The 12,659-nt window shown below is 42.8% G+C and overlaps 2 protein-coding genes across 8 annotated transcripts in view; one reads left to right on the top strand and one right to left on the bottom strand.

Annotated features, from left to right (window-relative positions):
* The window catches only part of LOC147014829 (plexin-B3-like), a 154,849-nt gene extending 151,742 nt beyond the window's left edge, over nucleotides 1–3,107 (top strand). For all 4 annotated transcript variants that reach the window (XM_085853156.1, XM_085853159.1, XM_085853158.1 and 1 more), the window contains one exon: nucleotides 2,322–3,107. In XM_085853156.1, the coding sequence (XP_085709282.1) occupies nucleotides 2,322–2,396 (75 nt within the window). In that variant the 3' untranslated portion in view covers nucleotides 2,397–3,107. The remainder of the gene's footprint in view (nucleotides 1–2,321) is intronic.
* Nucleotides 3,108–3,209: 102 nt separating this feature from the next.
* The window catches only part of APEH (acylaminoacyl-peptide hydrolase), a 48,024-nt gene continuing 38,574 nt past the window's right edge, over nucleotides 3,210–12,659 (bottom strand). For all 4 annotated transcript variants that reach the window (XM_085853169.1, XM_085853167.1, XM_085853168.1 and 1 more), the window contains 9 exons: nucleotides 12,165–12,244; nucleotides 11,932–12,070; nucleotides 11,639–11,719; nucleotides 8,418–8,498; nucleotides 5,745–5,833; nucleotides 5,349–5,539; nucleotides 5,139–5,241; nucleotides 4,731–4,837; nucleotides 3,210–3,602 (listed from right to left, as the gene is read on the bottom strand). In XM_085853169.1, the coding sequence (XP_085709295.1) occupies nucleotides 3,449–3,602; nucleotides 4,731–4,837; nucleotides 5,139–5,241; nucleotides 5,349–5,539; nucleotides 5,745–5,833; nucleotides 8,418–8,498; nucleotides 11,639–11,719; nucleotides 11,932–12,070; nucleotides 12,165–12,244 (1,025 nt within the window). In that variant the 3' untranslated portion in view covers nucleotides 3,210–3,448. The remainder of the gene's footprint in view (nucleotides 3,603–4,730; nucleotides 4,838–5,138; nucleotides 5,242–5,348; nucleotides 5,540–5,744; nucleotides 5,834–8,417; nucleotides 8,499–11,638; nucleotides 11,720–11,931; nucleotides 12,071–12,164; nucleotides 12,245–12,659) is intronic.

Raw genomic sequence — 12,659 nt, 5'->3', positions numbered from 1 at the left:
ACCTTACTTTTTCATGCGTAAACAAATGAAGCTAGGGAGGCGTCGTTTGGTGCACATATGTTGGCGATCCTAATCCGTGTGCGTGAATATTTTCCTGCCTGCAGAAGCTGTCAGTCGCCGACAGACCGCCGATGAGTGTGGAAGTGTAAGTGAGCGCCGTCGGATTTTCATTTTTGACAAAATGACAGATCACTGTGGTCTCATCGCCAGTGATCACTGTGTTGAAGAAGTTGTGATTGCTGTTCACAGTCTCCAGCATGTCCTGTGCGATCTCCAAACGGAGTTGCTTCTGCTCGATCGTTAGCAGCTTTGGCACGAACTTCACTGAGATTCACCTTCAGCCCAAATCCTCAGTCACAATGGAATGAACGGATCCAATGCTGACGCCCGCCTCGTCTGCAAGTTCTCTGATCGTGATTCGACGATCCTGCATCAGCAGGGTCCTCACTTGGTCAATGACGATCTCATTTCGTGATGTTGAGGGCCGACCAGAACGTGCTTCACTTTCCACTGATGTGCGACCATCTTTGAAGTGGTTGTACCACTCTTTTATCTGTGTGGTGCCCATTGCTTCATTCCCGAAGGCCTGCTGAATCTTGCGGATCGTTTCCACTTGGGAATCGCCAAGCTTTACACAAAATTTGATGCAGTTGCGTTGTTCAAGTTTTTCCGTCATTTTGTCAAAAACGAAAATCTGACGGCGCTCACTTACACTTCCTCACTCATCGGCGGTCTGTCGGCGACTGACAGCTTCTGCAGGCGGGAAAATATTCACGCATACGGATTAGGATCACTTACATACGTGCACCAAACCACGCCTCCCTAGCTTCATTTGTTTACACACGAAAAATTAAGGTTGGATACTTTTTGAACACACCTCGTATATTGTGTCTGTCCCACACTGAAACACTCAGAAAGAAAAAAATTAAGGAAACATTGCTTCAAATTAATCCAAACCTGTGGGGAAATTATAATGTAAAACTAGAATGGCACTCTTCGACGTCACAACATTAACTGATGTGCCTTTGCCCACATTATTACATCATTATACACACTTGAACCAAGTTTGATTTAAATCCCTTCAGCTGTTCTCAATAACAAGTACAAATCACATTTTTACCTGACATGACCTCTTGATGCCAAAATCGAATCAGTTCATCTTTGCATCATCATCTATACTTATACAAAGTTTGGTCAAAATCCCATCACTGGTTCACAAGTTCGTGTGGTAACAGAATTTTTTACCCAGCGGGACCTCTGACGTCATCTAATCAGTTCATCTTTGCATCATTATACAAACGTGTAACACGTTTGACTTAGATCCCTTTAAGCGTTCTTGAGTTATCGTGGTAACGAAAACCTATCACGGACGGACAACCCGAAAACAAAAACAAAAGTTGCACACAAGAGATTGCATGTTCACGCATCAATAAATAAATGCAGATAGTGTAACCATTAGAACCAAGAACTTCCCCATGAGATGGATTGGACGTGGCGGGGCAGTCCCCTGGCCTCCACGCTCTCCCACTATGGATGCCCTTAGAATTCTTGTGTGGGTTTGTCAAGGCTTGTTTTCCAAGCCTCTGTTGCTGACATTAAAACACCTTGTGTAGCAAAGATAACCAATTGCATCAGCAGTATGACGAGGAATACGTTGGGCAATACGTGGATTATCGCTTGGACATGCAACGTGCCACTAAAGGTGCGCATGTTGAGGTGTGTCGAAGAACAAAAGAAAAACTTTATGAATTGTTGTGACAAAATGCAAGAAATTGCATCATTCTATCTCTTTTGATTTGGTTGTAATAAAATTTTAAAGCCAGAACAAGAATCTGTGGACAGCCTGTACTTTGTGCCATAGCTGCTTCAAATTGTCTTCACATAATCCATGGTGAGTTTACCCAATCAAATTTTTGATTATATCAATAAGTTATTAAACTCATTTTTCTCTCTTCTTTTCTTAAATTGAAATTCCCAATTGAACCTCCCATTTTTGAGCTTTTTCAACCAGCGCAACAATAAAAGGATTCCTTTTCTTTTTCTCATCGTGGTATTTGTTACCACAGGCCTCTGCTAGTCACTTACGTCACTACGCAATTACCGTATTAGGAACACTGGTAATGTGCCACAACACACTGCACTCTGAAAAGCTATCCAAAACCAACACAAAGGGTGCTGCATGGTGGGGGTGGTAGTGGTGATGGGGGTGGTGGAGGAGCTTATGGTCATCTACAAACGTCAGTACTCATAACGACTATTATTACAAGCTTGTAGCCATGATCAATGACCCTGCTCAATGCTCTGACCTCTGGCACCAACAGATTGTTCGAAGCTTGGAAGAAGAAGGAAATGAAGGATTGGTGGAGAGATTTCAGGAAGTGTACCACAAAGTGTGACAACTGCAAGTCGACCACAGCGATGAGCAAGCTCAACCGCAATGACGTCTACTGCCTGCACTTGGAGCTTTATTGCTTAATTTTAATACCTTTGTATAAAGAGTATTCTTAAAATTTGACACTTGAAATGTAAAGGTAGATAAGATGGGCGAGCTCTGCTGCTCCTAAAGAAAAAAAAAAAAGAAAGAAAAAAGAAAAAAAAAAGACCTTTGTGAACACGAACACCATGAACCCCACAGCCCAAGAGTTCAGGTGCGAGTCATCCCGAAGGTCAATTTACATTGTGCTGTCTTGGGATTGATAGACGAAGGATGGGGGAGCTACCTAATGTTGCTATCAATTGTTCTACTAGATTGGGCATGACTAATACGTCACAACTAATGTAGCGCATATCTCGAGTTTTGGTGACAAGGTCATTTCAGTTTCCATTTGGGAAAGCGGTTTTCACTTCCCTACTGTGGGTCCTTCGTCAGCATGGTCAGCTCATGACTCATGGCAAATGTCCCTCACAATTCCCATCAAGAGAAGTCCAATCACAGGTCCTGCAGCTGAGCTGGCAGCCAATCAGTTTCTACTTCTAACTTGGTTCTTAATTTCTGCACATGAGCTCTGACTGATGTTTTACACTGGCTGAGAATGGTACTGGTAACAAAACTGCATTTTGCATCTGATGAGAAGATTCTATGATCACAAATAAAAATATTTTCAAAACATGTGTGAGATCCATCTTCTGATACAAAAGCACCGCTCACTCGCGGCGAATGATGCAAAAGCACTACCCATTTATAGCAGAGTGAACACAAGGAAATGGCAGATTTTTCCGTTTTGGATTTAATTTTGTGCAAATAAATCGTCCTGTCCCAGTAAAAGGACAGCTTGTGCATCCAGCAGTGAAGCACACCCTGTACAGGAAAGACAAACCACTCACAGGGATGTTTATATATACTCTTTCTTCTTCTTCGTCTTCTTCTTTTACATGCAAAGATCAGATTACCAGTGCATATTAAAAAAAAAATAATAATAATAACAAAAAAAAATCAAGTGGTTACACTTTAGGTCCGTGGAGGAGGAGGAGGCTCCAGTACATGGGACCACAGAGGTGGCTGCAGAAGATGCTTTCCAAACCACAAGATAATGTTGAGGAAGGAGTCTGCCTCAACGTCAACTTTCGCGAGAGAGTGGTTGTCCTCGGGGTACCATACCATCCTGACACACATGCAAATCACGAGTTAGTGAAGGGAACGGTTGCACGTCAAAGCACCTGAAGCAATGGCTCCCGACTGATTAACGTGTGGCAAAGCAGGGTTTACTCTCCACTTCAATAACACTTCGGCCCCAAAAAAAAAATACATGCATTAAACCTAAATATTTATTAGGTTTCGAGCAAACCATGCCTCCCCCCCACCCCCCAATTCTCACTGGTATACATTAGTATGACATCATACTTGATGGTTGTGCATTCCCTTAAACAGTGCTCAATGCAAAATAAACATCCACCGTATCAACATGGAAACCAGCGTGCCAGTCATCCTTCAAACCCACGTTTCCTTATGCACTTAATCAACAGAACATCGATTGGGTATTCTAACCACCAGTGGGAAGCAAGAAGCCGCCGTTTCGGGTGACAACTGTTGACCAATGTTTTGACAAATGGTTAGCATCCAAAATGTTAGCTTCTTGCTTGTAACAGTGGTTAGCACACCTCGACAAATGTCCTGTTGATTTCATCCATTGTTCTACCTGTCCGCCGATGCAGATAGACACTGGCCTTCACCAGGAAAACTAGTTCATCATTTTACATCTTTACTAACCACCCTGACCCAGCTACAAATTGTCATCCTGGTGTTTCAGACGGGATGATCGATCATTGTGTGTTACACGTCCCTCGGATGGACGTTAAACTGGGTGTCTCATCTGTCGGCATTAGTTCATGGATGTTAGACATCCCATGGCGTTATTTACAAAGAGTCGGTGAGCTACCGCCGACACCATGAACAAATTAAAAAAGAAATCCTACCCTAACCTACAGGGGGCACCGCATCAGCAGCACAGCTATGCCCTTAGCCAATGATGCAAGCCCACAGCCTTGTGCTGCATATGACAGAAGTTGTTGTTGAAAGAGGTAATAGGAATACAAAAGTAACACAAAGAAGAAGTAATAAATATCAATGAACGAATAAAGCAACTATTCCGATCCAATCGGACGGCTGCACAGACCTTTCCACAAACAGCCAAAATAAGGGTGATTGTAATGAAGGATGTGGATCAAATGTACATTATATAAGCAAGTGCATGAAAAGCAAATTGTAGTTTTTGTGTCCTTGCGGTCATCACCGTGCTGGCGTGCCCCTGGCAAGCAGGAGACGGTACAGCGCTTTGGCCTGACTGCACGGGACTCGCCTGTCCTCCTGCCCCACAAGCAGTAGTGTGGGAGTAACAATCTGTTTGAAAGAGGAATGTGAAATCATAGGGATTATTATACCTCGTTTCCGTGCACCGCTACAGCTGTATCGAAAACCCCGTTTCAGCCCCCCCCCCTCCCGAGATCACAACCAACTTTTACTGTTGACCCCTGGGGTCAGGTGAAACACTCCCGTTTCCATGCAATGCAAGTTTGAGGGATGTGGGCATGTCATTTATAAGGGACTGGGGTTTATAGCATGGAAACAAGGCGAAAGAGGTGTGGGAGAGTTTCCGGGTGTGCTCCGATGCAAATTGTACAGAAGCAAGCAAATAGATCACCTTTGAGGCATGTACAATTGGGGATTTGGACCGCATTGCTATCAGCAGCTCCTCGCTGAGCGCACGTGTGCCATCATATTCCTGTCCAGACTCTACGCTGGCCCTGGAAAGGTGGTCACGCAAAACATAGGAATATCATGGTTGACCAGCACTAACGCACATGACCCAAAAATCTGCCCTGGTGGCAAAAATAAATCATGAATCACTGACCAGTCTGGGATGTCCGACACCACTGCCAGGCTCGGAAGATCAATGACCGGATTCCGAAACACGCAGGCACGGAATTGCTCAGGAAATTGACCAATCATGTGGCAGCCCAAAAACCCTCCGTGGGAACCTCCAAACAAAAAGACGTTCCGCACGTCGACATCATCTCGTTGGCATGCTGCCTCAACCGCACGCTGTTTATAAAAAAAAAAAAACCATAAAAATAAATAGTAATAAAAAAACATGCTCAACTCTCACCTTCATCGAGAAAAACCCCACACTCCCAAAATCCAAAATGAGTACCCCACGATGACCGACTGTCTCAGCAGTTTCACAATCGTACTGTGACAGCACATTCTCATATCACTCCCTCCTCATAACCACCCAGCACTGACTCACCTGCACATCCAACACATCTTGAGTACCAATGTTGCCAAGCAGAGAGGAGATGCTGTCCTGACCAAATCCACATGATCCACGATAGTTAACTGGGAACAAGACCGCATAAGGTTACGACTAAAAGTTCAGTTTGGCAAGAGAGTGTGCGATAATCATGCATACTTTGTTGTACAAATCAAACAATCACAACTTGTACAACTGGGGAATCTGGACTTGCTCAGGACAGGGGACAATTTAGTCATAATTCCTTCCCATCCTATTGATTACTGAGTGAATATTACCTTTTGGTGAAATTTAATGAACCCAAAGGTGAGGATTTGACTGAACCACAAGGAGTGCGGCTGGCAGGATAGACTAGAGGTATGCACACTCGTCGCATAGCTGTCTATCCTGGGTTTGAATGTCGACCCAGTTATAAACTATCATCCTGGTGTTTCAAGGGCAGGGTGAGGCATCAATGTGTGTGCCCGTCCCTCGGAGGGATGTTAAACTGGGTGTCCCGTCTACTGGCATTGGTTAGCACACGTTAAAGACCCTCACGGAGGCGCGTGTTGTCCTGCGCGAACAGTAGGCGAGCTAATTACCAGCGTCCTGGCTACATTCGAGGTTCCTGCACATTCAGATGAGTATTGGAGTGGTGACCTGTCCAGGATTATAATCATAGCAAAGAAACTGCTTTTATAGAACCGAAGCTCTGTTTCGAGCATGGTGCACAACCAACCAACCTAAAGAAGAGGCCATGTGACATCAATCGATTAATCACTCAATGGAGACAGCAATACAACCTTCATACAGCACCACCATATTTGCATGTTTTCAATGGACAATTTCATAAAAAGTGGAAACATTTCAGACAATTAAAAAAAAAAAAAACTATCATCACATACAGTGGCGAAAAAAAGTTTGAGAACCCTTGAGAATTTTCTGTAGCTCTCAATAAATTTGACCTAAAATGCGATTTGATCTTCAAACTCCTAATAATAGATAAAGAGAGCTTGATTAAACAAACAGCACAAAAAAAATCTACTTTTTCATTTATTTATTCAGCAAAATGATCCAACATTCGATAATTTTGTCAGAAAAAGTAAGTGAACCTTGAGGTTAATCAGCTCAATTAAGGGGGTAATTAGTCAGGTGTTTCAATCAATGGGATGACAATCAGGAGTGAGTTTGGGTGGCCCTGTCCTATATGAAAAGCATAAACTTTGTTCATCACAATCAGGGTCTGGTCTTCATCACACAGGTTTGTGGAAGTGCATCATGCCCCAATCAAAAGAGATTTCTGAGGACCTCAGAAAAAGAGTTGTCGATGCGAATCGGTCTGGAAAGGGTTACAAAACCATTTCTAAAGACGTTGGGCTACACCAATCCACTGTCAGACAGACAGTGTACAAATGGAGAAAATTCAACACCATTGTCACTCTTTCCAGGAGCAGTCTTCCAACAAAAGTCACTCCAAGAACAAGGTGTACAATAATCTAGGAAGTCACAAGGAATCCCAGGTTGATGTCTAAGGACCTGCAGGTCTCTCTTGCATTTTCTAATGTCAGTGTTCATGAGTCCACCATCAGGAAAACAATCAACAAGAAAGATGTGCACTGGGAGGGTAACAAGGAAGAAACCACTGCTCTCCAAGAAGAACATTGCCACCCGTCTCAAGTTTGCCAAAGGCCACCTGGATGATCCAGAAGGCTATTGGAAGAATGTTCTGTGGACAGATGAGTCGAAAGTGGAACTTTTTGGCTCAACTGAGAAACATTACATTTGGCGAAAACCAAACACTGCATTCCAACTTAAGAACCTCATCCCAACCGTGAAGCATGGTGGTGGGAGTATCATGGTTTGGGGCTGCTTTGCTGCCTCAGGGCCCGGACAGCTTGCAATCATTGACGGAACCATGAATTCTGGATTGTACCAGCAAATTCTACAGGAGAATGTCAGGGCATCCGTCCGTGAGCTGAAGCTTAACAGAAAGTGGGTCATGCAACAAGACAATGGTCCAAACCAAACAAGTGAATCTATAACAGAATGGCTGAAGCAGAAGAGATTTTGTGTTTTGGAATGGCCAAGTCAAAGTCCGGACCTTAACCAAAATGAGATGCTGTGGCAGAACCTGAAGCGAGCAGTTCATGCAAGAAAGGCCGCAAATATCTCTGAGTTGAATCAGTTCTGCAAGGAGGAATGGGCCGAAATTCATCCATGCTGATGTGCAGGACTGATCAAGAGTTACAGGAAACGTTGGATTGAAGTTATTGTTGCTCAAAGGGGGTGCCACCGGTTACTCAATGTAAGGGTTCACATACTTTTTCCAACAAAGAGATTGAATGTTGGATCATTTTGCTCAATAAATAAATGAAAAAGTAGATTTTTTTGTGCTATTTGTTTAATCAGGTTCTCTTTACCTATTATTAGGACTTAAAAGAAGATCGGATCAAATTTTAGGTCAAATTTATGCAGAAATACAGCAAATTCTAAAGGGTTCACAAACTTTTTCTCATCACTGTAAGACTCCACCTTGTCCTTCATGAAAGAGTCTCAAGTAACAGGCCTCGAGTTAAAGAAATTAAAATAAATTAAAAGTGTGATGCAAGGATGCAATACATCTTAGAGGCGACTCCAAGTGCTGGATTATTTAAATAATCATAGATATTCGAAAAAAAAAATTTTTTTTACCAAGGAGGACAACGCAGCGGACGAGGCAGAGCATGGCAGGAAAAGTCATCCACTCAGTGCTAAACACAGAGTGTGGCCCTCCTGCAAACACAGCACCATTATTACAAAAAACCAACGAGGACAATGTGACAAAATCAGAATATATATCTATATATATATACACACACACACACACACACACACACACACACACACACACACACGTTATATATGGCTTGCTTAACCACGCTATTCCACAATTTCAAAATCCATGATTAACTTTTTTGTGCAAAAGCACACTCTAACGGACACCGAGACCACTTATGGTGAGCACGATATGGAGCGCATCGACAGTGAGGTGATCAAACTTGGCAAAACTTATTCAACTCTTAAGATGTTCACTTTTTGTGCAATGTACACATATTCCTCCAAATACAATAACCTTTCCAAACACGAACGAAAATAAAAATTAATTTGTACCACCAGGGATGGGAAAGGGCACAAGACGCCTGAAGGAAAGGACAGATCAACCAGCTGGCGATCTCGCTGAACGCACTGTCCTGCAATACACCGCTCTGTATGTAGCCCGCCAACAGCAGCAGGTTTTATGGCCATTTTTCTCTTTTTCAGGGGGTTGGCGAATTATGGCATTTCACTGTGCAGATCTATCCATTGCATCAGTTTCTTGCAAATGCAAACATTCCATGTCTTTTTAAGACGTCCTCTCGGCTTTCTTCCTTCTACCGCGAGCTTCATTGCTTTCTTTACAGCTTCATCTTCTGGACCTTCGCTGCACATGACCATACCAACCAAGACTTCTCTTCCCGATTTCTAAGCTCAGAATTATTTGTTTCAGAAACAATCAATCATAACATTCTCATCTCTGTTCTTTCCATCTTCAATCTGCATTGACCACGTTTTGCTTCCGATGTCAAAACCGGTCTGATACAGGATTTATAAACTCTAACTTTTACAGATAATGGAATGTTTCTGTGCTTCATGATTCCACTGAGTTGCCTCCACTTATTCCAGGCAGACTTTATTCTTGACCTGATGTCTCTATCATGTCTCCAAGGTAACAAATTCTTGACCTTTTTTAAATCAAATTCTTCACCATTGTACCTCTAGTGACAGCATAAACCTTCAACATGATGCTCTATACATAGCTCCAAAATTATAAGTAAAACAGCATAAAAACACAGTGGATATTGCATTACAAATACAAATATCAAAATCGATGAACAGTTTGTTAAAGTTTCTAAAGTGGCCACAAAGGGTGTATGCCTGGTGTTGGCTTAAAGGTTCGGGTGGCGGGCTTTGGATCCTAGGATCCTGAGTTGAAATCCTGCTCAGCTATTGAATTAATACCAGGTGGGGTTAACTCGGCCTGTCATCCTTCCGAGATCGGCAAAATGAGTGCCAGCATGCTGATATACTGTGTCGGAGTGGCGACCCCTCCAGGATTGTGCCCAATAGCCAAGGAGACTGCTTAGGCAGCACAAACACTCTGCACAGAGTATGGTCCCAATCTCCTCCTCCTCCACAAAGGGTGCATATGTACAAAAAGGAAGATCAAAATAGCAGGTCGATGTCCACAAACTAATTTAATTTGCAAGCAAAGTTGCCCAAAATAAATAAATAATAATAATAATAATAAATCGACCAAACTTTGCAGGTTCGGAAACAGTCATAAAGGTTAATGGTCAGAGTATCATAATAGTCATCATTAAGGCACCATACCTGCACAAATGTATTTCCAGCAAAAACGACTGACATTGGCTTCACAATCAATCTAACTACAACAGAATTTTTACATCAACCGATTTTCAAATGTTTTTTTGAAAATCCCCCCTTTGCCATCGATGGAGCTGCGTTTAATTCGGTGGACAACTTTGTCTATCTTGATAGCAATATTTCAAATTCCCTCGACAAACTGCGGAGTCGTGTGTGGCACTCCGATGACATTAATTGACAAACAAAATTTGCTGTGCATCGTGCCATCGTTTAACCTACTCTTACCTATGGACTTGAAACTTTCCCCCTGTATGCCAACAATATTAAAACGGCTCAACCAAATTTAACGGCTACAAAGTCAACATCACTTGCCTCACATTCTGAAAATCAATTGGTCAGACTTTGTATCTTACTGAGAAGTTGAGCTCATTTCGAAATTTAAGCCGTTGTTCGTGTATCCTGCCAGAGCAAAATTGTGTTGGGTCAGCCATGTGTGCTGTATGGATGACAACCGATTGCCAAAATCTATTTTACCTCTGCCACCGATGGTGGGTGGAGGTTATGTTTTCACCCCTGTCTGTCTGTTTCTTTGTGAACAAAATAACTCAAAAAGTTGTGGACAGATTTGGACTAAATTTGTTGGAGAGTTTGGGTATGTGGCAAAGCCTAAATAGTTAGATTTTGGTGAAGCTCCGAATCCAGATCTGGATCTTAGAATTTTTTCGTGACATTTCCCCATCGGGTGATCGGGCCAAAAACAACATATAGCAGGATATCTCAAAAAGCTATGGACGGATTGGGACAAAATTTGGTGGACGAGTTGGTTAGGTGACAAGAACAAGCCGATTACATTTTAGTTCAGGTCCGAATCCAGATCCAGCCTATCAGTGGGATACAAAACATGAACGAATAATCAGCCTGGCAGGGGTATGCGCTCTACCGAGTGCCCTCCTTATCCATTCTAAATTTGATGTTGGCCACCGTAATCGTAGCGGGCAATATCTATGCTACAAAGACCATCTCAAAATAATTTTGAAAATAAATAAATAAATGTAACGTTAGCTTTTCCACGTGGGAACAATCTTGTTGCGATCGACGAGGAAAATTATATTCTCGGTCAACACAGTCGTGATAGAAAATGCAGTCTTATAACCCGAATCAATAAATCGGTGACTTTCTTTAACTCTGAAATTATTTGTTGTAACTTAATGATTGTACGAATTAGCCTTATCGTGCCATGTGAGGGCAAATGACGATACCTGTACACATCACAACACCATTAAAGTTTTATTGTGAGTGGCATCATTTGCTATGATGGAAACAAATTAGTTCCTTTTCGAAATAATAACAGCAGAAACTTGGAAGAAGGGATGCAGAGTCGTGCTGTTTACTATACGTACGAGCAATGCATTTACGATGCACTCCGCTCGAGAGTAACTAACGAAACAACGCTCGTGCTCCCAAATGAGAATTCAGTCCATTAGGCTCATTACTCGAGCAAAACGTACCATGAGGATAGACAACGAGAGGAAACTTCTGCATGGCAGATGGGGATGGGGCCAACAGGATAGCTTCGTATTTAATCCCAGCTGGGGGTGGAAAGGCACATCTTGGTTTAAAACACACGTAAGGTAACAGCACTGATCTTTATATCGAGAGGAAATCCATTTGACTCTCTGGACTGTGGGTGCAAGTCCATTTGAAGACAAACCACACACACTTGCGACGTGAAATAAATCATCAATGAATGATGCGGAATCGGCAATGCTGGTGACAAAGGCAATGGCAAGGAGGTACAAACGGTATGCTTGGTTGTCTTCTGCTGGTGGAGGTTGCAACGGAATAACCATCCATTCGATTTCAGCAAAGGGTTGTGCTGCATCCAGCGACAGCCAAGTCATTGAGCCTTCAGTACCCCTGGCAGGAAGGAAACCTACGGACTGCAGCGCACACGGCATCATGAACACTTGCATGATGCTTGGTATCTAAAGAAAAGGTCAAGGCCAAGCATAGTTCACATCATTCCCCAAATACCAAAGTCCACGGAGTATTTGGAGAAGACGAAGCTGCAATCACCAGGTCTTTTGCATCTACATCTAGAAGCCTCCAGCTTCCTGTAAAGAAGATGCAGAAACTTGGTGGTTATGCCATGCAAGCCGCTTGTTGCATCATTTCAGACAGTGCACCCCTTCACATGACGACTTACCATCAACCCCAACACACCTCACACCCCCTCCCACTCTACCCCCATAGATCAGGGCAGGAATTTAGAATTTTATGAGAAGACAACATAACGACCTATTATTTTTGAAAGGTGGAGTGAGATCTTCAATGTCTGACAGAAAACGATAGAAGATGGGACAGCCGGGCGAATGTCCCTTTAGTCATATCACATACGACAGAACAAGAGTAACTTTGATCTCCGTGCGTTTAACACATTAACCTTCGTCAAAGTATTACAAAAAGGTTTTTGGTGCGATGCAGGAACAGTGGCCGAATGGGAACTGGATCTATACATGTCCTCTACAG

This window comes from Eptatretus burgeri, chromosome 13 (assembly GCF_056783735.1).
Source record: "Eptatretus burgeri isolate ZD-2024b chromosome 13, Ebu_testis_v1, whole genome shotgun sequence".
NCBI lineage: Eukaryota > Metazoa > Chordata > Myxini > Myxiniformes > Myxinidae > Eptatretus > Eptatretus burgeri.
This window is presented reverse-complemented; position numbering and strand designations above follow the sequence as displayed.